This window comes from Thunnus albacares, chromosome 5 (genome assembly GCF_914725855.1).
Source record: "Thunnus albacares chromosome 5, fThuAlb1.1, whole genome shotgun sequence".
In the NCBI taxonomy this organism is placed as follows: Eukaryota; Metazoa; Chordata; class Actinopteri; order Scombriformes; family Scombridae; genus Thunnus; species Thunnus albacares.
In genome coordinates, this window is record NC_058110.1 from 20,384,700 (window position 1) to 20,409,016 (window position 24,317).

Here is a 24,317-nt window from a genome sequence, read left to right on the forward strand (position 1 = left end):
GAATTTCAACCGTTTTTGACGTGTGAATCCGATTGGTCAAATGCAGAGTCAATCTGTCCAATCAGAGGGCAGATGGTTTTGTTGCATTCATGCCCCTGCAGGTCTTGAAAGATAGACGATGGTGCGAGCTCTCCTGCAACCCAGGTGGGTCTAATTGTACTTGTGGATGCTGTAAATATTAATGGTAAATATTTCAATGTGTTGTGTATTTAGCTTGTAGTTAGTTTGCTGTTATTTTAAGGCAACGCAGTTGTCCAAAATGTATATTTTCATGTTCAGGAAGGCTGCTTTATGTACTCAGAATAGAACAGTAATGTAGATTTTTGTTAGCAAATGTCTGCCAGCATAACCAAAGTAGCTGCTGGCAGGAATTTTTCAAACTGAAGGCAAACCACCTATGATGACGTACCGTAATTACACATAATTAGACTAATTAACACTAGTACACTCCTTAGTATTTACAATTTGGTAGATTTAGGACAATCTAGCTCCTGTGGGATTACAGAAGCTTCGTTGTAAATGTGAAAATAGTATCAGGTTTATATTGGCTTGCTTACTAAGATGAAGTTAACATTAGCTATTAGCTTAGTTAAGGTTGGTGATAACAGTAAGCCAGTAAATTTGCAGAAAAGTTGATTATATTTTCTGTACTGCAATTGGTTTGCATTTTAATCTTATTCTGTTTGTTGGCACAGGGAGAGCTGATGGTGGCTGTGGCTGCTTCTACGAGCTGACGGTCCAGTGGAAGTGTGAGCAGTTGACAGGAAACAGGCAGAGGGTGTCAATGAGCCTGGCGCTGAGGATCCTGCTCAGTGTGTTGGTCAGAAATGAAGGGAAATACCGACAACTGTGGACAGGAAATGCTACAACCAATGACTAGAGACAATTTCAACGCTGCTGTGTATGGAGGCTCACATATTGCAGGAGGGAGTATTGCACAGAGGATCAGCAGCTGTTGTGGAGAATCTGATATCCAGAGTGTCACAGAAAGCACAGTTTCATCTGTATGAGGATGAAGCTTTCATTTCAATTTTTGTTAAATGTTAAAGACAAATGAGACAGCAACTGTCTGTGCTAGACAACTTTACATTGTTTATCTTACAAATGTAAATCCTTTTTTAGAACAAAAGTCCCTACTTTCTGTCCTTTCTTTTTTGTTTGAGTGAATTTAGGCTTACCACCTCAGTTTCAACCTTCAAGTCCCTTCTTAAAACACACTTATTCAGACAGGCTTTTTCCTGTTCTCAATCTGTACTCTGCTGTTAGCTTATTTTTTGTTTATTGTGGTTGGATTTTGAGTGGTTTTGTTAATTTTGTTTTGTTTTTATTTCATTCTACATTTTATATAAGCTTTGAGTGTTCCAATGCTCTGTGAAGCACTTAGTAACTATTGTTTTGAAAAGTGCTATACAAATAAAGTTATTATTATTATTATTATTATTATTGTTGTTGTTGTTGTTGTTGTTGTTGTTGTTGTTGTTGTTGTTGTTAAATCCCTGATCTGTGTGTTCCCTTGTTAAAAAGTTGAAATGTTTAATTATAACAATCCTGGATAGAATGAAGAGTGTAAAAAGTAAGTTACTAATATGACTGTATGTGATGGTTTCTCTGCATCATCTGGTCATTAATAGATTGATTTGTGTTTGAGTAGCTAACATAGACATGACAGTAAAAAGAGATTTGTTAGTTTGGTAGTTTATTTGTGTAATGTTACCCTGTCAGGAGGTGAGACATCACTTTATTTGTACCATTTTACCATACTAAGTATCTATGCTTTTCATTATTCATATTGTTTGAGAGTTCATTTTCAAATGGATCACTGAGTACCCAGACCCTGAAAGATATTTAGACAGCTAGACTAATGAGGTGCTTTTAAAAGCTGTCAGCCCTTTTTTTTAAAGGGGAGGCCTAACATGCCTTTCCAGTGCTAATAGAAACTCTGGGATACAAACCAGGTTTAAAAGAATTATTAATAATAATAAATTCAGAAGTGAGGAGCAGTTTTTCTCAGTAGCTAAAGCCACATGGTCAGAGTGAAACGTTCATTTTCAGTAGTGGACCACATAACTGGCTTATTTCTAATATTAAACGCTAATATCATGTGGCTAAATCATTCTAAACCTACTGAAATTGATTTCCATAGGGTTCAATAGAGCTGAGAAAGTTGGAGAAACAATGATGAAGGCTTGTGGCCTAATCTGACAATATGCTGCCGGTACATCATGCAATTCTGCGATGCAAATCTCCCCTGAGTTTGATTTCTGTATGTAAATCTGAAGCTTGATTTCCCTGCGGACTCTTCCTGACTCATTTGACTGCGAGATGTGATACAGTAACAGTAACAGTATTTGCTTCCCATAATTTGTTGCTTGAAAAAGTTAACCACAACACCTGTGTTTCTCTAAGGTTTCATACCTCTCTTTACTCTCCTTAACTTATTCTTTACTCTGCTCTTTTATTGTTTTCTTTTGTCCATTGTGTCTCGGCAATTGGTGACTGCATGAGTGAAAATCCTACACAGTATCTGGAAGTTCTGGCAGATCACAGAACAAGGCAAGATAATTATCAAACATCACACTACAATTTCAGGGCTAGAGCTTGTAGCATAAATGACAAGCAAGGGTGAAAGATATCAGGACCAGTCAATGATCACCACCACATAATCAACATTGTGCTTATTTACCTCTCTAAAGTCCATTGTCAGTCTACAGCCAGTGATGATGAGAAAGGCTAGATAAAATGACAAGGATGTTTGCAGCATGAAATTAAGAAAGACTAGTTAGTTGTTCCTTCCACAGAACAGCATGTTTTCTTATGAGTCATAAATAGACTAGGTGTGTTATGTCCTGTTTTGTTTTACCAGCTGCTTGATGATCCCATTTGCATTGTTTTGAATCCATTCATGCGTAGCTTTGGCTTCATGCTTGGGCTCATTGGGCCTCAAGCAAGTATATTTTATTATTGATATCCTAAATCTCTAGCTTTTTTCTGTGAGGTTTGTTCGTACAAATGTTCCATGTGATTCACCAAATCCCCTCAACTGCACAAATTTTCAACCTGTTCATGAGTGCACATTTGTGAGATTTGATTCTTAGCATAATTGTGATCACGTGTTGTGCAGGGTGTGGGGACTGGCTCCCAAATAGTAATTGAGAGCAGCTGGGTGCATTCTCCTCTTGGCCAATCAGGGTGTGACGACGCCCTTTTTCTGGGGTTTAAGAGAGGAGAGAAACTGCACAACCTGGTCACTCTGTTCTTTCCTCAAGTGGTTACATTACATTACATTACATTACATTACATTACATTACATTTAATTTCATTTCATTTCATTTAGCAGACGCTTTTATCCAAAGCGACGTACATCTGAGACCGATACAACGCAAGCAAGGATCTAGTCAGGAGACAAAAACACGAGTAAGTGCCATAAAGCTTAAGTTTGGGCCTGGTAGGACGTAGATGCCAACAAGCAGTGCAAAAAGGCAATGATTAGAGTGCATATAGTGCATGGAAGTTTTTTTTTTTTTTTTTTTTTTTTGTTTGTTTGTTTGTTTTTTTTACCCTACAGTTCATCAAGTGAAGAAGTGTTCGCGAAAGAGCTTGGTCTTTAGTCTTTTCTTAAAGATTGAGAGGGACTCTGCAGATCGAACAGAGTTTGGTAACTCGTTCCACCACCGGGGAACTACAGAGGAGAAGAGTCTAGCTAGTAACTTAGAGCCCTGTTGTGGTGGTGGTACCAGGTGCTTTTAAAGAGCGTAGTGGGCGGGAGGGAGTGTAGACCTGAATGAGGGAGTTCAGGTAGGCAGGAGCCATTTTAGTCGCTATTTTGTAAGCAAGTCTCAGGGTTTTGAATTTGATGCGGGCAGCAACTGGGAGCCAGTGGAGGGATATCAACAGCGGGGTGACATGTGCTGTTTTGGGCTGATTGAAGACCAGACGCGCTGCCGCGTTCTGGATCATCTGCAGAGGTTTAAGTGTACATGCAGGGAGGCCTGCCAGTGAGGAGTTGCAGTAGTCGATGCGTGATATAATGAGAGCCTGTACCAGGAGTTGTGCTGCATGCTCAGACAGGTAGGGTCTGATCTTTCTGATGTTGTACAGGGCGAATCGACATGATCAAGCGACTGAGGCCACGTGAACCTTAAAGGTTAGTTGGTCATCAATCATGACACCCAAAGTTCGGGCAGACTTTGTGGGTTGATTCGAGCTGGATGCTGACATTTCGTTTATGGAAGGACTGGCTGGTATGACAAGGAGCTCGGTTTTAGAGAGGTTAAGCTGAAGGAGGCGTTCTTTCATCCATGCCGATATATCGGCAAGGCATGAAGAGATCCTAGCAGAGACTGAGTGGTCTTCCAGGGAATGACAGGAAGAGCTGGGTATCATCAGCATAGCAGTGGTATGAGAAACCATGGGGGTGGATGATTGCGCCAAGTGAGGTGGTGTATAATGAGAAAAGCAGGGGACCAAGCACTGACCCTTGGGGAAGCCCTGTGGATAAGCTGTGCAGTTTGGACATTTCTCCATTCCAAGATACTCTATAATATCTCCCTAACAGGTAGGACATGAACCAGCGGAGGGCGGATCCTGAGATACCGAGCTCAGTGAGTGTGGAGAGGAGGAGTTGGTGGTTAACTGTATCCAAGGCAGCTGACAGGTCCAGTAGCTGAGCGCAGTGATTCCATGACCGACAGTAGTGCAGTCTCGGTAGAGTGACCCTGTTTAAAGCCAGACTGATTTGGTTCGTACAGGTTGTTGGCAGAGAGGATTTCAAAGACTTGATTAAAGACTGTGCACTCAAGTACTTTTGACAGGAAGGGCAGGAGTGAGGTTGCAGACCTCATTTGTAGAGATTGTCAGACAGAACCGCTGGTCTGTTCAGGCCCCTTTGAGTCTTCTTTCTGGTCTTTTGCCTTTCTGATTTGAGGGTACCTTTGAGGAACACTACAAAATAAACCTTTCAACCAAGTGACCTGCGTTGGGTCTCTCTTAATGCTTTGTGCAAGAGGTTGTGCTTGCCTCACAATAGCCTAATCCCTGCAGGCTTTATATTTTGTTTATTTATTATACATATTAAAGAGACATTTTTTTATTATTATTGGTGAAGAGCCATTTGTTTATTAAGGGGACGTTTCCCAATGTACAGAACCTTGTGAGGTGGTTTCTCAAAGTGATTTTTTTTTTTTTTTTTTTTTTTTTTTTTATGTGGCTGGGAGCTGGTTTCAGGCTACTTTCCGATCAACTGTGGTCTGGAGGATCAGTACTGCCACAATTGATGTCACTAAGTTGTCGTATCAGGCTACCTGTTCTGCTCCGTTTGTGGGCAACTTTTATTTACAAACATGTAAATAATAATAACAATAATAATACCTGTGAATAAGAAGAAGAATGTCACATGAAAACAGAACAAATTTAGCAGCATGTGCTTAACTAAAATCATTCAGATTAAGGCAATTATACTAATTCTTATGGTCAGAAAAGTGTTGTTTTTTTCCACTCTACAGAAAGGCAAACTTTTTCTGCAACAGGTCTGGACCACTTGTGAATTTTTTTCATACCAAAGAGAAAATTCCCTAATAACCTTAACCCTAACAGAATCCAAAACTTAGCGTTATTTGTTTTTTTTATTTTATTGTGGGTCCTTACTAAATAAAAAAACACAAATAAAACTAATAGCAACAATATACTGTGCCCACACAGTATATTTAATGTACTACTGAATGCTTAAATTCAACATTGTGGAGTGGCAATAGAGAACTGATCTGGTGCCAGTCCTGCTCACTTTGTGGTTAATTCTGTTTACCTGGCACTGTAGGTTGGGCCAACCAGTCAGACAAGAGTTATAAAATAGCTGTTCTGCTTTGAAGAGCAACATCACACCCTTAAAATACATTTACACTTCAGTTATTGACACTGACATTTAAAAGTTGTTTTCATAACTACAGAGATAGAGAAAAAGAGAGTACAGACAAAAGGGGAGAAGTTAAACTGAAACTTAACTTCAGTCTGTAACTGTGTAATGGTTAGCACTGTCATCAGGTTTGAACCTGCTGGCCGGCCAGCTGAATTTGCATGTTCTCCCTGTGCCTGCATGAATTTCCTCTGGAAGGAGACTTGTGAGGTCAGCCACCAAAAGATCCAAGGCAGCTATTAAGGATTTATCAACTTCAGAGGGTGAGATTGGAGAGACTGTATACAACGACTGCTGCCCAGGTGCCTCATAAGTCATAGCTTTATGCGAGAGTAGCAAAGAGGAAGCCACTATTGGAAAAAACTCAAATGACATCTCAGCTAAAGTTTGTGTAACAGCATATAAAAAGCGCCGAAGTCAGCAGGAAGAAGTTCTGTAGTCTGATTGTGTTGTGGAAATATTAAGCGATGGTCAGCACTTCAGTGGAGTAAGTGCACACAAGCCTTTGATGTCTTAATGCAGAAAATGTTTATTGAAACACTTGGCCAAGCAGAGAACTGAAACAGTAAACATCAAGGTGTTCTGCACAAGATGCTGTCTCTTCCCATTCTCCCTTCTGAAGGTCTGACTCTTAGTCTCTAACCCCAACAGATCAGCCTACAATATGAAAAATTAGTCTAATTGGTTCTCTAGTTTCTAAACAAAGAAATGCACTTTACCCGTGTTAGTTCAGGTCATGTTGCATGGAACCTAGGTCACCGTCAGCACATTCTGGTTTGAATGTCTGATTATGCCAATGGAATCTACGCATTCACCTATCTGTGTTGTCCAGGTGGCACTCATCAGGACAAAACAAGCAGTTTATGAAATTTGTGCAGTTGAGGGGATTTGGTGAATCACGTGGAACAATTGTATGAGCAAACGTCACAGAAAAAGCAAGAGGTTTAGGATAGGAATAATTAAGTATACTTGCTTGAGGCTCAATGAGCCCAAGCATGAAGCCAAAACTACACATGAATGGATTCAAAACAGTGTGGGATGGGATCAGTCATACCACACTCTCAGCTGGTAGAACAAAATAGAGGATAACACACCTAGTTTATTTATTAATCATAAGAGTACCAGAAGAAAACACTGTTCTGTGAAAGGATCAACTAACTAGTCTTTCTTCATTTTATGCTGTAAACATCCTCATCATTTTATCTAGCCTTCCTCATCATCATTGGTTGTAGACTGACACTGGACTTTAGAGAGGTAAATAAGCACAATGTTGATTATGGGGTGATGAATGTTCATTCACTGGTCCTGTTATCTTTCACACTCCCTTGTCGTTTATCCAACAAGCTCTAGCCCTGACATTGTAGTGTGATGTTTGGTGATTATCTTGCCTTGTTCTGTGATCTGCCAGAACTTCCAGATACTGTGTAGGATTTTCACTCATGCAGTCACCAATTGCCTAGACAAAATGGAAAAAGAACACAATAAAAGAGCATAGTAAAAAATGAGTTAAAGAGACTAAAGGGGGTATGAAACCTTAAAGAAACACAAGTGTGTGGTTAACTTTTTCACAGAAAGTTGCTGCCTCATATGTCTTCAGCTGAACTTTTACTAAGAGGACTGCAGATTTTGTCACTTGCATATCACTATCATTTGCATTGTAATCGCTCCACGCTTTCACAGCCAGTATGGACAGGAGGAATGATTACAGCCAACAACAACTCTTTTAGTGAACATGTTGTATGAACATTGGAGTATTGTTTAAAGAGAGACTTAAAAAATGGTGAAACTATCCTTTCAAATAATTTTTATACCGATGATGTAATATTATTCTTGTAGAACCTGGTGAATCACCTAATCAAGTCATTAAACATTTCAACTCCTCCTGTATCCAACTCAAAAACTGGAATAAATCTGGAATGAATTAACTAACTAAAATATCTGTTTAAATCAGAGAAAAAATCATGATACAAGTTCAGTTTCAGGCAAGTTATGTCAGCAAATACATATTCAGTAAAGTAAAATCTTACACCCCTGAGATGTGGTAGTGGTGGAGTAGGTGATGAATCTGAAGCAATTTATATTTATAGTTTAAACATTTCCAATGTCACAGAACTGAAAACGTCTTCACTTGACAAGACTGACATTGGTTATTATATTTCAATTTCAAGCGGTGTAGTTTTGCTCATTTGTGATTGTTGCTCAGACATGACGTAATTTTATTAAACAAATTCATCACTGTAGGCAACAAGGTCTCCCAAAGTGAATTAAGATTATAAGTCCTTTCTTAAAAAAAAAACAGCAAAAAAAAAAAAAAAACAAGTGTCAGGGTGTCAGTAACAGCTGAGTTTATCAAATAAGAACGTTCTGTACTCAATTCAAATATGTGTCTTCTTTGACATCATGAGGAGAAATATCTTGTATATTATCTCATCCCTCCCCCTTTCCATGAGTGGATCAAAATAATAGATATGACATGGACATTGTTTGAAATGCAAATAAGCCATAGCTTGTTCATAAATAGCGAGAGCAGCAGGAGTAGAATGAAAAATAAAACAAGTAGATGTTTTGAGATTATTTTAAGATATCAATCAACAAACTGAAAGAAAGACAGAGCTTCAGAATCTCAGGTAAGGTTTTAAAATGGTTTACAGCAGACAGTTGATTTAAACAGAGTTACCTCCAGGTTTTATACATTTTTTTTCTTGTAACAGCTATTGTGAAAATCTATCATATGTCAATTTTAAATATCAATTTTGGTCTCAGTTCTATAGTTATAATTCTTATGGTGTAACTTTCTTGTAAGAATCCATACATATAAAATACTTACCGGTTCCCACTAGTACTTAAATGTAGGTACAGTGGAAGAAAACAAGACAATGAGGAACAAGGGAGTAACATTTGGGGATTTAAAGTGTCACTTCCCGACATTTCCTGTGTAACTTACCAGAACTTAAGGTGTAATTTTGTCGTATGAATCAGTACGTATGTATATGTGCAATGAAATCAAATGTTTTTGCCCTGGTTATTTTTATGCATGTGTGTTTGGCAGGTAAGTTTCACCCACACTCCAGAGTTGTACTATATAAAACTTGAACAACAAAATATCTTAACTCTTAACTAATCTATTATCTTAGCTAGGGAAACAAGATTCTACAAATGTTCATGGCAATCAAAATGTAGTTATAAAATGATTAATTATAGTAAAAAAAAAAGAAACTATGGAAACTATGTTTAAATTGTGCAGTGTTTTGTGTTTTGCTGATTTTTCTTGTGAAATCCTAATGTATTTTCAGTTTTTTTAATTGCTTTTCTAAAATGTTTTTGTTGTTCAATCAATTACAAAAGACTTCCTACGAGGACAATGACCAATTTAATAGGTAGGAGAAAAACAAGAGGCAGGTGTTGTTCAAACGCTGGGTGTCTTTTGTGTATGTCTGCCCTTATCACCTCTAGTAGATATTATAATATATCATTATTTGAGTGACTAACCTTCATAACCGACTGCTTGTCAGGTCAACAAGAACTGAAAACGTCCGACTGACTAGATTTGACCTCCGACAGCTTAAAAAACCCAAAAAAGAGTTTGTCAATGGTAAGACCAGCAGACTACAGGCAATGGGGCGTAGAGGAAACGTGTCAATTCCTTCGAGAAGAAGGACTTGCAGAATGGGAAGACAAATTTAGAGGTTGGTTTTCTGGTTTGTTGAAGTAAATTGATGGTTTTAGTTAGTTTTCATATTATGATTGGCCCAACTAAGCCATTTAGTGCTCTTTAATGTTAACTGACCATACAAATGTAACCATACTATATAAAATATAACTATTAATATAATATGATTACCATCTGCTGAAGACCAAGCAGGAAGACACAGGAAATGTGTCTGAATTGGGCCCTAAAAGAAGTCAACAAAAATGAAAAAAGAAAAAAGCAAAAAACTCAAATACAGCTAATTGAACTGCAGCAGAATTGAGTGACTTTCTCAGTCACAGTCAGAGTGACTGTGTTTTTCTTCTTGGTCCTACAGTTAGATGTTTGAGTTTCACTATGCAGAATGATGCTTTTCTGTGCTCTCTGGAAATCTGATTTTATGGGCTGAGCCAACGAGCATGATTGGTGACATCACAAATAGTTTGGAAGCCAATCCTGGTCCAATATTCAACTTACACAAGTGTGATGTCGAAAACTTTAACCATGCAAAAAAAACTGAGAATAGAATTAACAGTGAATAGTAGACATTTTGTGTCATGAGACATGATATCTAATACCCAGGCCACTTGTCACAGAAAATACCATATCATACATGACTGCTACTATATTGCTTTTCCTCAGAACACGATATCACTGGTACCAAGCTGGAAAAGATCACAGCTGATGATCTGGAAGAGATGGGTATTGAGTAAGTGTGTCCTGATGTTAAACCAAGTTGTCTAAAAATTATATGGATGGATTATTTTGGATTTTGGATAAAAATCTTGGATAGAAGATAACGTGTGCAAGCCAATTCCTCTGAATTATTCAGCACTAATTTGGTGCAAGACAACAAAACCACTGATTTCATTAAGGTTGTATAACTCTCTTCAACTAATTCTCTACAATGTTCTTAAATTAGTTTCTTTACTTATTCTTTTTTTTTTTTTTTTTTTTTTTTGTCTAGGAGACGTGGTGATCGCCTGAGAATCTGGCACATTACCGAGATAAAACTCTGGAAGATCCCAGACCAAAGCAAGGTAATATAGCATGTATCAGTAACTCTTCATCACACCACATTTCAGAGTTATGGAAATAGGAGATCTAAAATATAGAGGAGCTGAAAAGCATGAAGAATAAGCAGAAAGTGAGTGTGAAAGATGTCAGGATCGGTGCATTAACCTACATAATCACAAAATCAAGACTGTGTATGTTTAGAGTTGTTGTTGTTTTGAGATGTGGGAAACTGGACAAAATGAAAATGAGGAAGATCACAGTATGAAAATAAGACAGTCTAATTTGCTGATCCCTCAGCAGAACTGGTTTTACTGGTACTGTTTTGGATAATAATTTCCCTGGGTTTGTCTAATGTTTGTTCTTTTGTGTTCTGCAAGGTGTTCAATGATTCTATCCATGGTCATATCAAGTTGCATCCGCTTCTCGTCAAAATCATTGACACACCTCAGTTCCAGAGACTACGAAACATCAAGCAGCTTGGAGGGGGTTATTTTGTTTTCCCTGGAGCATCCCACAACCGCTTTGAACACTCAATCGGGTATGTCATTATGTTTTCAGATAGACACAGTTATGTGTCTTAAGGTACTCATTCACAAGCCAAATAAAGGGACCACTGATTTGCAGTAAAGCATCAAATACAAACAATAAAACCAAAGTAAACTCATCGCATACCTTGGTAGAGGTACTGTATAACAATTTGGGGTTTTTTTTGCTGCTGTATGTGCTGGTACAGGGTGGCATACTTAGCAGGACAGCTTGTACAAAATCTGAAAACAGAGCAGGAGGAACTCAACATCGATGACAGAGACATCCTTTGTGTGCAGATTGCTGGACTTTGTCATGACCTCGGTGAGTGATACACACCTATCCATTGTTACATGTTGTAGTTTTTTTTAAAATAGTTTTGAATTGCAAGGTGTGCTTACGAACAAAAATAACATTAGTTTTATAACTGCTGTTATGGATGTCATCATTGACTCATTCAATAAAAAGCAACTTTGGGCTGCACTCTTTGTAGATCTGATGAATGTGTGCATTTCACAAGAGCACAAACCATTGATGTTCCCACACCTATCTATGCTCTAATTGACACAGTACAGCACTCCTACAAAACTCATGTCAAACATCTCGCTCAAAAACTTAAAATTTAAACTGGTTTCTTGTACTGGAACAGAGGTTGTTTCTCTTTTCAAAGCAGAAAACAATCTACCATACTGTGCACATTGGATTATGGTGATATCCTGTATGCTCATGCTGCTGCCACCACCCTTTAACCTCTGGATACTATCTACCACAGTGCCATTCCATTCATACAGCAGACAGCTATCACACTCACCACCATGAGTTATATGAAAAGTTCAGATGATCATCACTGACATCCAGAAGGCACCTGAGTCTTCATTTATAAGACATTGATACCTAAATTACTGAGTAATTTAACATCTTTAGTTGAGCTCAGAGCTAATAACCATGACACAAGGTCATGGCTCATTGGCTTTAAAAGTTCCTCACACAAACTCTGAATTGGGGAAGACTGGTTTCAGGTACTATGCACCTTATTACTGGAGTGAACTGCAAAACCGCTTGAAGTTAGAGACACTTGTTCCTCTGAGGGATTTTATTGCTGATATTATCATTATAGCTGATATTCTTCAGAATGTTTGTGATTGTTTCAAGTAGTGTGTCTGTCAGTGTGTATGATGATTGTTTTGTGATTGTCATGTGAATGAACCATCTTATTGTGATCCTTTGTATATGTAACATGTTCTCAGGTCTCTGTTGTAAAAGAGATGTTAATCTCAGTGAGATTTCCTGAATAAATAAAGCTAATAAAACTATCCACTAACATGGCAAACATTTTTGACTTGCCAAAGCAACTTGCTCAAAGTCAAGTTAAAAAAAGTCTGCTGTTGGAAAGAGGAGTGAGAAAGAACAATTGTTTTAATATACAATAACAATACACACTTTCAGACTTTCAGAAAGTCTCTCTTGGAAGGCATTCATAGTGTTACTTGTCTGCACACACAAAGAGTGGCAGATTGTTGTGTAAAGAATGAAAAGGGAGACCTTGGCACCCTCATTTACTCATTCACTACTACATACTATATAATACACTTAGTAGTTTCTTCTGTAGTGAATAGTGAATCATGATTTCAGACACTTATTCATCATCATCATTTTGAGTTGTCAGTGACACGTAATTTTCAACGGTGATTTTCACATCTAAAAAATGCAGAGCAGAGAGGCAGAAATAACGTCACTTTGCTGATTTTAATCATTTTGTTCATATTAGCTCAAAGATTCATACTCACTGAGTATGTAGTTGTTGACTTTTTGTCTAACATATGCAACTGCATCAATGTTCAAATGCACTTCCAGTGCTTATAACAGTAAGTGAACGTACCACTATTCATACTGCTGTGACCTTCAGCGCTCATTCTGAAGGTCTTCTGTTCATTCAGTGGTACCAGTCTGTTATTGGTTAAAAACTAAACTACTAAACTATGTTTAGTTCAGTACAAAACTAGGCCTATACAAGAACAATTTATAAGCTTAAGAGCTCAATAATCTACTACAATCATTAACTTATATTCATTTTATCAACATCTAGGACACGGACCCTTTTCTCATCTGTTTGATGGAATGTTCATCCCCAAAGTACGTCCAGGTCTGAAGTGGAAGGTAAGAAATAATTAAGCTTTTTCTGTTGCGTGTGATAAGAATATAACCAACTACAAAAATAAATCATACATTGAAAAAACACAGCCACAGACAGAAATACCAATCTCTATACCACCACCACTGTTTATATGCTAAACACAAAACTACATCCAGCAGCCAGCTAGTTGGAGGAATGATTACAGCAAGCAAAACCTCTTTCAATGTACATTTTGTCACATGACTATTAACAACCCTTTAACAACATCTTTTGGTGCCTTGGTGTTTGTATTTGCACAGATAATATGATTATCTGTCTAAATAATACAGTAAGAAGGGCACAAAGTTATCACTGCCAGTGCAGCAGTGTAGTAATGTCCACCAACATGACAAAAGAAATATGTGCATGTCTGTTTCTCTTAAAATAAACAGTTTGACAACCATCAACACAGATCCATCAAACTTAATTTTTTTAAGTTGTTGTTCAGACACTCAATTCAGGTCACCTGAGGAGTGAGGAGACATGACAACAAGGTAATAACAAGCATCTCTGGTCCACCACCAAGCTGCTTTGTCAGTTTTACTGCATCACATCCTGGCAAATTTGCCCTCATTTGCATAAAAATGAAATTTTTCAACTTTCGACCTGCCTTGTGAAGCGATTTGCTTGTGTCCCATAGAAAATAAATGTGGGGTGAATGTCATGTCGCACCACCTTCACTTATCAAATGCCACTGATATCACTATTCACCTGCCTTTAGTGCCATCACGCATCACTAATCACATGTGATCTACAAGAACTATCAATATGGCTGTAATTAGTATAGTTAATGGGTTGGGGAGTCAATGGTGGTTTTCCAGCTTGAGGCATGTTTTCAAATTGTTTTATTGATTTGAGTCCAGTAGTCCAATCTATCCCTCTATTTTTTGAGTTTATTATTAATTATTATTCAAATTATGCAACTTTTATTTTCAATGTTTCTTTTATTTACAGAACTATTTTAACATAATGACTGTAGGCTTTTTTGTACTTTTGTAACCTAGTGAATTTATATAGGTAATACATTTGCTCCACTGTGAGCTGGACAGCTAAAGGTTATTGATTCATTCCTTGCATGGGTTATAGCTTTTCACTGTTTTCATGATTTGAGTTTAGTAGTCCAATCTCTCCCCTTTCTCAGTCACAATATGTAATTATGCAAACACTTTTCTTTCATTTCAAAAGTTAATTTTCAGGTAAGCAGTTAAATGTCTCAGAGATGTGTAAAGTTCACCAGTGTTTAACCTGCTGTTAAACTAATTAAATCAGTTTTGTAAAATAATCTTCATTGTGTCATTCACAATAACTGTCACGTCACTGTGACATGTCCTCAGTTCAATGGCTTTCATAACCAAAGAGTCCTCCATCTCCTCCTCCTCTCACTCTCAAGTCCAGGGGTTTGGACACTGGGCGTCTTTCCCACCTCCAGAGGTGGAGGACTCTTTTAGTGAGAGAGCCACACTGAATGACACACTGAATATTATTTTACTAAACTGATTTAATTAAAGTTTAACAGCAAGTTAAACACAGGTGAACTCTCATTTTACAAATGTCTTACACACATTTAACAGCTTACAGTACAACAAACAAAAAACTAAAGTCATTATGTTAAAATAGCCCTGAAAATGAAACATTGGTGAAAAAAAAGTCTTTGCATAATTTTATAGTGTAACTCAAAAAAGGATATATTGGGCTACTATTGAGCTATTCACATATAGTGACACTATTTCTTGTGTTCTTTCACCTTGAAACAGCGAGTGTGTATTATCACATTAATAGCCTATATGAATATGTCTTAATGTGTGTATGTTGCAGCATGAGACTGCCTCTCTACAGATGTTTGACCACCTGGTGGATGATAATGGTCTGGAGCCAGTGATGGAGCAATACGGCCTGAAGCTGCCTGAGGACCTGGACTTCATCAAAGAGATGATTGCAGGACCTCTGGACACTAATGCAGCTCAAGGCGAGAAGGTAACTGCCAGTGTGAAATTGTGGGAAATCAGTCAGTATCCTTTTACAGCAGCCAATGTCTGATACCATTATTGTGCCATCGTCTTCACAGTGGCTGTATAAAGGCCGACCGGAGGACAAGTCCTTCCTCTATGAAATCGTGGCCAACAAAAGAAATGGCATTGATGTGGACAAGTTTGACTACTTTGCCAGGTGAGGTTTGCTAAACAGCAACTGTAGGATAATTAACTTTTTCCCTTTAGAGTTATGAACTACAATGTTATTTAATTACTACAATTACATTATCCTCATGATTATTTTAACAATGTTTGGCATTCCCCAGCATAGTATTGTTGTTTTAACTTAATAGGCTCATCTTCACATTTTCAGGGACTGCCACCACCTGGGCATCCAGAACAACTTTGACCATCAACGCTTCATCATGTTTGCCAGGGTGTGTGATGTGAAAGGGCAGAAGCACATCTGTGTTAGAGACAAGGTGCTGAAACTTTTACTGCTGCTTTTCTTATCAGATTTGAAACAGCAAAATGGCAAAGATGAATTGTGACAAAACTAAAAGCGATACTCTCAACAGGAGGTGGGCAATCTGTATGACATGTTCAACACAAGGATCAGTCTCCACAGAAGAGCCTACCAGCACAGAGTGAACAAGATCATAGAAGCTATGTGAGTACCTTCCCATCCCATGTTGGTACTCAACATGTCAACATGTTGCTTGTTCACCTGTCTGATGAGGAGCTTATTTACTTTGCTTCATGATTGACCCTTTTATGGCATGCTGCAAAATGTTCTCAAAAGTGACAATATGTTGTGTTTATCCAGGATCACAGAGGCCTTTGTAAAAGCAGATGAGCACTTCAAAATTAAAGGCAAAGATGGGAAGAAGTTCACTCTCTCCACAGCCATAGATGACATGGAGGCCTACACCAAGCTGACAGGTTTGTAGAGATCACTGTGTGCTATTAGCTTGTGTTTTTGGAACATCAAGAGAAAAGGAAAAGAGCGCCACCTTTATAATGTTTAAAAAAATACTACATACACATCTTTTAAAACATGCAACATTGTCAGTCAATATTATCACAAAGTCTTTGAAGATTCTATAATACGTTAAGTAATTTCAGTGCTGGATGATCAGTCACTTACCTGCCTGGTGGTATCAATGGATGCTTTAAGTCTTCTAATTCAGCTCACTGTGTGCTATTAGCTTATGTTTTTAGAACATCAAGAGAAAAGGAAAAGAGCACCACCTTTATAATGTTTAAAAGAATACTATATACGCATCTTTTAAAACATGCAACATTGTCAGACTGCTGTCAGTATTATTCTTATTTTGAAGAATCTGAAGTACTTTAAGGAATATCAGTGCTGGATGATCAATTACAGCACACAAAGAGACAAAATATGTGGCAGAAACATCATATGCATACTGGCTGCTGAGGAATTATGTATCAAAACCTATGCTATAGATATCTACAGCGAGACTCCAATTATCCACTTGCATTGACCACATGTCCAGCCTTACTTACTTACTAAGCACTTTAGCTGTTCAGTTACAACAATATCATCTTAGCTTGCTAGTTAACAACTAATTATTAACACACAAACACATGGTTGAATTGTATTTATGACCCATGAGCTAAATAATATCACCCTGATGGCTTCAGTCTCGCTGCTCTAAAAGGTCATCATTTTGATGATGTTTGTAAAATGAAAAATAATTACTCCAGATCCCATAAATTTAAGAGCTGTAATGAGTACAGATTGAGCTGCCTGCTTTTATAAATCAGGTTTAAATCTAATTAATTTTGTAATCTTTGTAATTGTTTTTTTCACATTTAAGAACAAATTAATGAAGTAATGTTTATCACATACTTATATAGCTTAGTTTTGTGAGTTATGCCTCTCAGTTTAATGTCAATTATTTATTTGAGAAACACTAAAAAATAATTTGCGATCTTGACTTTGGTTTGTTTTAACTGACCGATCTTCTGCTCTGTTTCTCTGTTTGTCCTGTAGATTGTGTGTTTGAAGAAATACTCAACTCCTCCTCCTCAAAGCTAGCTGATGCAAGGAAGATTCTGGAAAAGATCATCTCTCGACAACTCTACAAGTTTCTGGGCCAAACAAAGGAGCCAAAAAAAAAGATTGAGGTGTGCATCAAATCTTTGTGTGCCTGCTTTGTATTACACTTCTGCTCGATGTGGACTAAAACACAGCCTATTCCAGTCCGTCCTAGAAATTGAATTGAATTCAGTGTTTAATCATGGCTTATAAATACTTCGTGTAGCTGCTGTGGCTCAAGAGGTTGAGCAAGTTTGGGATTAATTCCCTGACTCTTCCTGTCCATTTGTCGATGTGTCCTTCAGCAAGACACTGAACCCCGAGTTGTTCCTGATGGGCAGGCCATCACCTTACAAGGCAGCTCAGTGTGTGTGTGTGTGTGTGTGTGTGTGTGTGTGTGTGTGTGTGTGTGTGTGTGTGTGTGTATGAACAGTAAAGCACTTTGGCCATTAAGGTAGTAAAGCACAGCCCATTTATATGTTAACATGTAATGCACATGTCATTCTCAAGGTGTGATGCTGATTAAATAATTATTTCTATGAAAGCAACATCATCTGGCAAAATCAACCTAAGTATACATTGATGTGGACGTGCTCTTAACTGTTTGCTGTCAAGATGAAATGAGTCAAATCTATTGTCCCTCATACTTTTCTTCTCTCTCCCTTAGGACTTGATTTCCACTTGGAAAAAGCAACTGGCTCCAGCCTTCCTTGATGCTCAGGACGGGCTGAAGCCAGAGGACAGTGAAGTTATTGTGAGTTTTCAAGTCTTATTACTTTCACTTCAGTTTTCTTGAAATATTGGGTTTTGTTGATTATTATTTGATATGTAGCATGTTGCCTACCTCTGTTGTGACATAATTTAGTTAAAGTGCCAAATTTTAAAAACAGGCTTCTCTCTCATCCTTCTCTTTTAGAAAGTCATTATGGACTATGGGAAGAAAGACCAGAATCCTGATAATGATGGAAATAAAGCACTGGAGGCAAGAATTTTAATCCTCTCTGTTTGTTCCTTGTGTGTTCATTCATCTGGTCTCCATCTCAAGTTGTTTACTGGGATGTCTAACTTGTCTAACAGTGTTCAACGGGACGGGCATTTCATACTAAAATTATTTAATCATGGCTCTTAAGTACTCTGTGTAGCCTCTGTGTCTCAAGGGGTTGAGCAAGTTTGGGATTAATTCCCCGACTCTTCCTGTCCATATGTTGTTCCTGATAGGCAGGCCAGTACCTTACTTGGCAGTGTGTGTGTGTGTGTGTGTGTGTGTGTGTGTGTGTGTGTGTATGAACAGTAAAGCACTTTGGCCATTAAGGTAGTAAAGCGCAGCCCATTTATATGTTAACATGTAATGCACATGTCATTCTCAAGGTGTGATGCTGATTAAATAATTATTTTTATGAAAGCAACATCATCTGGCAAAATCAACCTAAGTATACATTGATGTGGACGTGCTCTTAACTGTTTGCTGTCAAGATGAAATGAGTCAAATCTATTGTCCCTCATACTTTTCTCCTCCCTCCCTTAGGACTTGATTTCCACTTGGAAAAAGGAACTGGTTCAAACCCTCCTTGATGCTGAGGACAGGCTGAAGCTAGAGGGCATTGAAGTTATTGTGAGTTTTCAAGTCTTATTGCTTTCACTTCAGTTTTCTTGAAATATTGGGTTTTTTTGATTATTATTTGATATGTAGCATGTTGTCTACCTCTGTTGTGGCATAATTTAATTAAAGTGCCAAATTTTAAAAATAGGCTTCTCTCTCATCCTTCTATTTTAGAAAGTCATTATGGACTGTGGGAAGAAAGACCAGAATCCTGATAATGATGGAAATAAAGCACTGGAGGCAAGAATTTTAATCTTCTCTGTTTGTTCCTTGTGTGTTCATTCATCTGGTCTCCATCTCAAGTTGTTTACTGGGATGTCGAACTTGTCTAACAGTGTTCAACAGAACGGGCATTTCATACTAAAATTATTTAATCATGGCTCTTAAGTATTCTGTGTAGCCTCTGTGTCTCAAGAGGTTGAGCAAGTTTGGGATTAATTCCCCGACTCTTCCTGTCCATATGTTGTTCCTGATTGGCAGGCCAGTACCTTACATGGCAGTGTGTGTGTGTGTGTGTGTGTGTGTGTGTGTGTGTGTGTGTGTGTGTGTGTATGAACAGTAAAGCACTTTGGCCATTAAAGTAGTAAAGCACAGCCCATTTATATGTTAACATGTAATGCACATGTCATTCTCAAGGTGTGATGCTGATTAAATAATTATTTTTATGAAAGCAACATCATCTGGCAAAATCAACCTAAGTATACATTGATGTGGACGTGCTCTTAACTGTTTGCTGTCAAGATGAAATGAGTCAAATCTATTGTCCCTCATACTTTTCTCCTCCCTCCCTTAGGAGTTGATTTCCCTTTGGAAAAAGCAACTGGCTCCAGCCCTCCTTGATGCTCAGGACAGGCTGAAGCCAGAGGACAGTGAAGTTATTGTGAGTTTTCAAGTCTAATTACTTTCACTTCAGTTTTCTTGAAATATTGGGTTTTGTTGATTATTATTTGATATGTAGCATGTTGCCTACCTCTGTTGTGGCATAATTTAATTAAAGTGCCAAATTTTAAAAATAGGCTTCTCTCTCATCCTTCTCTTTTAGAAAGTCATTATGGACTATGGGAAGAAAGACCAGAATCCTGATAATGATGGAAATAAAGCACTGGAGGCAAGAATTTTAATCTTCTCTGTTTGTTCCTTGTGTGTTCATTCATCTGGTCTCCATCTCAAGTTGTTTACTGGGATGTCGAACTTGTCTAACAGTGTTCAACAGAACGGGCATTTCATACTAAAATTATTTAATCATGGCTCTTAAGTATTCTGTGTAGCCTCTGTGTCTCAAGAGGTTGAGCAAGTTGGGATTAATTCCCCGACTCTTCCTGTCCATATGTTGTTCCTGATGGGCAGGCCAGTACCTTACATGGCAGTGTGTGTGTGTGTGTGTGTGTGTGTGTGTGTGTGTGTGTGTGTGTGTGTGTGTGTGTGTGTGTGTGTGTGTGTGTGTGTGTGTGCATGAACAGTAAAGCACTTTGGCCATTAAGGTAGTAAAGCACAGCCCATTTATATGTTAACATGTAATGCACATGTCATTCTCAAGGTGTGATGCTGATTAAATAATTATTTTTATGAAAGCAACATCATCTGGCAAAATCAACCTAAGTATACATTGATGTGGACGTGCTCTTAACTGTTTGCTGTCAAGATGAAATGAGTCAAATCTATTGTCCCTCATACTTTTCTTCTCTCTCCCTTAGGACTTGATTTCCACTTGGAAAAAGCAACTGGCTCCAGCCTTCCTTGATGCTCAGGACGGGCTGAAGCCAGAGGACAGTGAAGTTATTGTGAGTTTTCAAGTCTTATTACTTTCACTTCAGTTTTCTTGAAATATTGGGTTTTGTTGATTATTATTTGATATGTAGCATGTTGCCTACCTCTGTTGTGACATAATTTAGTTAAAGTGCCAAATTTTAAAAACAGGCTTCTCTCTCATCCTTCTCTTTTAGAAAGTCATTATGGACTATGGGAAGAAAGACCAGAATCCTGATAATGATGGAAATAAAGCACTGAAGGCAAGAATTTTAATCCTCTCTGTTTGTTCCTTGTGTGTTCATTCATCTGGTCTCCATCTCAAGTTGTTTACTGGGATGTCGAACTTGTCTAACAGTGTTCAACAGAACGGGCATTTCATACTAAAATTATTTAATCATGGCTCTTAAATACTCTGTGTAGCCTCTGTGTCTCAAGAGGTTGAGCAAGTTTGGGATTAATTCCCCGACTCTTCTTGTCCATATGTTGTTCCTGATGGGCAGGCCAGTACCTTACATGGCAGTGTGTGTGTGTGTGTGTGTGTGTATGAACAGTAAAGCACTTTGGCCATTAAGGTAGTAAAGCGCAGCCCATTTATATGTTAACATGTAATGCACATGTCATTCTCAAGGTGTGATGCTGATTAAATAATTATTTTTATGAAAGCAACATCATCTGGCAAAATCAACCTAAGTATACATTGATGTGGACGTGCTCTTAACTGTTTGCTGTCAAGATGAAATGAGTCAAATCTATTGTCCCTCATACTTTTCTTCTCTCTCCCTTAGGAGTTGATTTCCACTTGGAAAAAGGAACTGGCTCAAGCCCTCCCTCAGACTGATGCTGAGGACAGGCTGAAGCCAGAGGACATTGAAGTTATTGTGAGTTTTCAAGTCTAATTACTTTCACTTCAGTTTTCTTGAAATATTGGGTTTTGTTGATTATTATTTGATATGTAGCATGTTGCCTACCTCTGTTGTGGCATAATTTAATTAAAGTGCCAAATTTTAAAAATAGGCTTCTCTCTCATCCTTCTCTTTTAGAAAGTCATTATGGACTATGGGAAGAAAGACCAGAATCCTGATAATGATGGAAATAAAGCACTGAAGGCAAGAATTTTAATCCTCTCTGTTTGTTCCTTGTGTGTTCATTCATCTGGTCTCCATCTCAAGTTGTTTACTGGGATGTCGAACTTGTCTAACAGTGTTCAACAGAACGGGCATTTCATACTAAAATTATTTAATCATGGCTCTTAAATACTCTGTGTAGCCTCTGTGTCTCAAGAGGTTGAGCAAGTTTGGGATTAATTCCCCGACTCTTCTTGTCCATATGTTGTTCCTGATGGGCAGGCCAGTACCTTACATGGCAGTGTGTGTGTGTGTGTGTGTGTGTATGAACAGTAAAGCACTTTGGCCATTAAGGTAGTAAAGCGCAGCCCATTTATATGTTAACATGTAATGCACATGTCATTCTCAAGGTGTGATGCTGATTAAATAATTATTTTTGTGAAAGCAACATCATCTGGCAAAATCAACCAAAGTATACATTGATGTGGACGTGCTCTGAACTGTTTGCTGTCAAGATGAAATGAGTCAAATCTATTGTCCCTCATATTTTCTCCTCCCTCCCTTAGGAGTTGATTTCCCTTTGGAAAAAGGAACTGGTTCAAGCCCTCCTTGATGCTCAGGACAGGCTGAAGCCAGAGGACTTTGAGATTATTGTGAGTTTTCAAGTCTAATTACTTTCACTTCATTTTTCTTGAAATATTGGGTTTTGTTGATTATTATTTGATTCGTATCATGTTGCCTACCTCTGTTGTGGCATAATTTAATTTAATTGTCAAATTTTAAAAACAGGCTTGTCTCTCATCCGTCTCTTTTAGAAAGTCACTATGAACTATGGGAAGAAAGACCAGAATCCTGTTAATGATGTGTATTTCTACAGCAAAAATGATCATACCAGAGCTTTCCGGATCCCTCAAGAACAGGTTGGAAATAAAGCACTGACAGCAAGAATTTGAATCCTCTGTTTGTTTCTTGTGTGTTCATTCATTTTTCTTAAATGTATGCTGCTGTCTTTCCTGTCAGATGTCTAAGCTGCGCTCAACGTGCTTTTCTGAGACATTGATTATGGTTTACTGCAAGAGGACTGATGGCAAGAGTCTGGAGGCTGCCAAGAAGCACTTTTCCCAGTGGTGCAGAAACCAGGGCTTTCAGGTAATATTTAGATGTTAAAAAGCATAGAAATGTCAAAGGCTGCAGTGTATTAGTAATGGCAATATCAGCTGAAAGAAAGTTACCCATTAACACAATAGCCAGGTACCTACTGGAACAATGAATCAGGTTTTGTAGTCACTGTTCATTCTGACCGATAGAAGATCCCAAATGTGCTTCTAATGATAAGTCAAGTCAATTTTATTTATAAAGCACATTTAAAAACATTCTGTGTTTATGAATTTCATTTCATGTGCAGGAAATGGTGTATGCATGGTTTTTGTGTGTATGCATTGTTTATGCATCTGACCTCCAGAGTATACAGTAGTCGACTGTATCAAAAGCAGCAGAAAGGTCCAATAACATTAAAACAGCAGATGGTTTCCACCGTCTAAGGACAGCAGTAAGTTATTTGTTAATCTTAGCAGAGTGGACTCAGTACTGTGGTGCATCCTGAAATCTGACTGGAATTTGTCTAAAATGTGTCTAAAAAGATAAGAAAGAAACTTTTTCCAGAGTTTTTCAGAGAGAACACAATTTTGAGATTGGGTGGAAGTTATTAAGTGTAGTTGGATCTAATTTGTTTTTTTTATTAGAGGTTGAATGACAGCATGCTTGAAGGAGAGTGGGATGTAACCATTGACTAGGGATGAGTTTATTATGGATAAAATACTGGGCCCAACTGTATCAAACATTTGCTTAAGAAGGTGAGGTCGAATTATAACCAGCGGGCAAGTAGTGGGATTCATCCGTGAAATAATGAGGGAGGGAAGTAAGAGAAATGGGTTCAAAATGATTAAAAATTGCAGGTTGTTTGATTAAATCAGAGGGATCATGGAAAAGGGTTAAGATGTGAGACCTTATAATGTCAATTTTATTGATAAAGAATTGTAAGAAATTTGCACAGGTTTCAGGAGATACCTCTTTTTTAATTTTTTAAAATGATGTCTGAAAAATATTTTACTCTTTTAGCCTTGACACCACGCTGAGATTTGGGATTTTGGTTGAGGTGTGAGGAGGCAAAAACAATGGGCCTATGGTCTGATAAAACGCCACAGTATTAAAAGTTCAGATTTTGTTACTGAAATAGACAATAGATCAGAAAATTCAGAGATAAAAGTATTGTTAAATTTATGAGGTCTGTAAATGAATGCACAGGGTACTGGACTTGACATGTCAATCCTGCACAGTAGCAATTCAAAGGTTAGATATTTTTCATAAATAACAGAGGACAAAATCCTCAGTCCTCATTTTGAGCAAATATGTAAAAGTTCTATTACTCTCTGACCTTGGATCTGTTGTTAGTGCAGTCTATAGTGCCCTGGCTCAGTTGTGATGAACTGCATCTCTCTGAGTGCACTCTGCACTGCTCTTGTTAATACTGATGCATTTGTCCTTGTTCTCTTCAAATA

The 24,317-nt window shown here is 37.9% G+C and overlaps 1 protein-coding gene across 1 annotated transcript; it reads left to right on the forward strand.

Moving 5' to 3' along the window:
- Positions 1–89: 89 nt before the first annotated feature.
- Positions 90–23,552, forward strand: LOC122982275 (deoxynucleoside triphosphate triphosphohydrolase SAMHD1-like). Its single transcript, XM_044351461.1, has 19 exons — positions 90–144; positions 696–812; positions 9,454–9,594; positions 10,239–10,305; positions 10,564–10,636; positions 10,991–11,151; positions 11,347–11,462; positions 13,225–13,295; positions 15,127–15,285; positions 15,377–15,477; positions 15,655–15,763; positions 15,860–15,951; positions 16,108–16,223; positions 17,302–17,435; positions 17,590–17,598; positions 21,481–21,577; positions 22,579–22,679; positions 22,780–22,908; positions 23,502–23,552. Exons 1-19 carry the CDS (start codon positions 90–92, stop codon positions 23,550–23,552), a joined length of 1,899 nt encoding a protein of 632 aa, XP_044207396.1.
- The last annotated feature ends 765 nt before the right edge of the window (positions 23,553–24,317 follow it).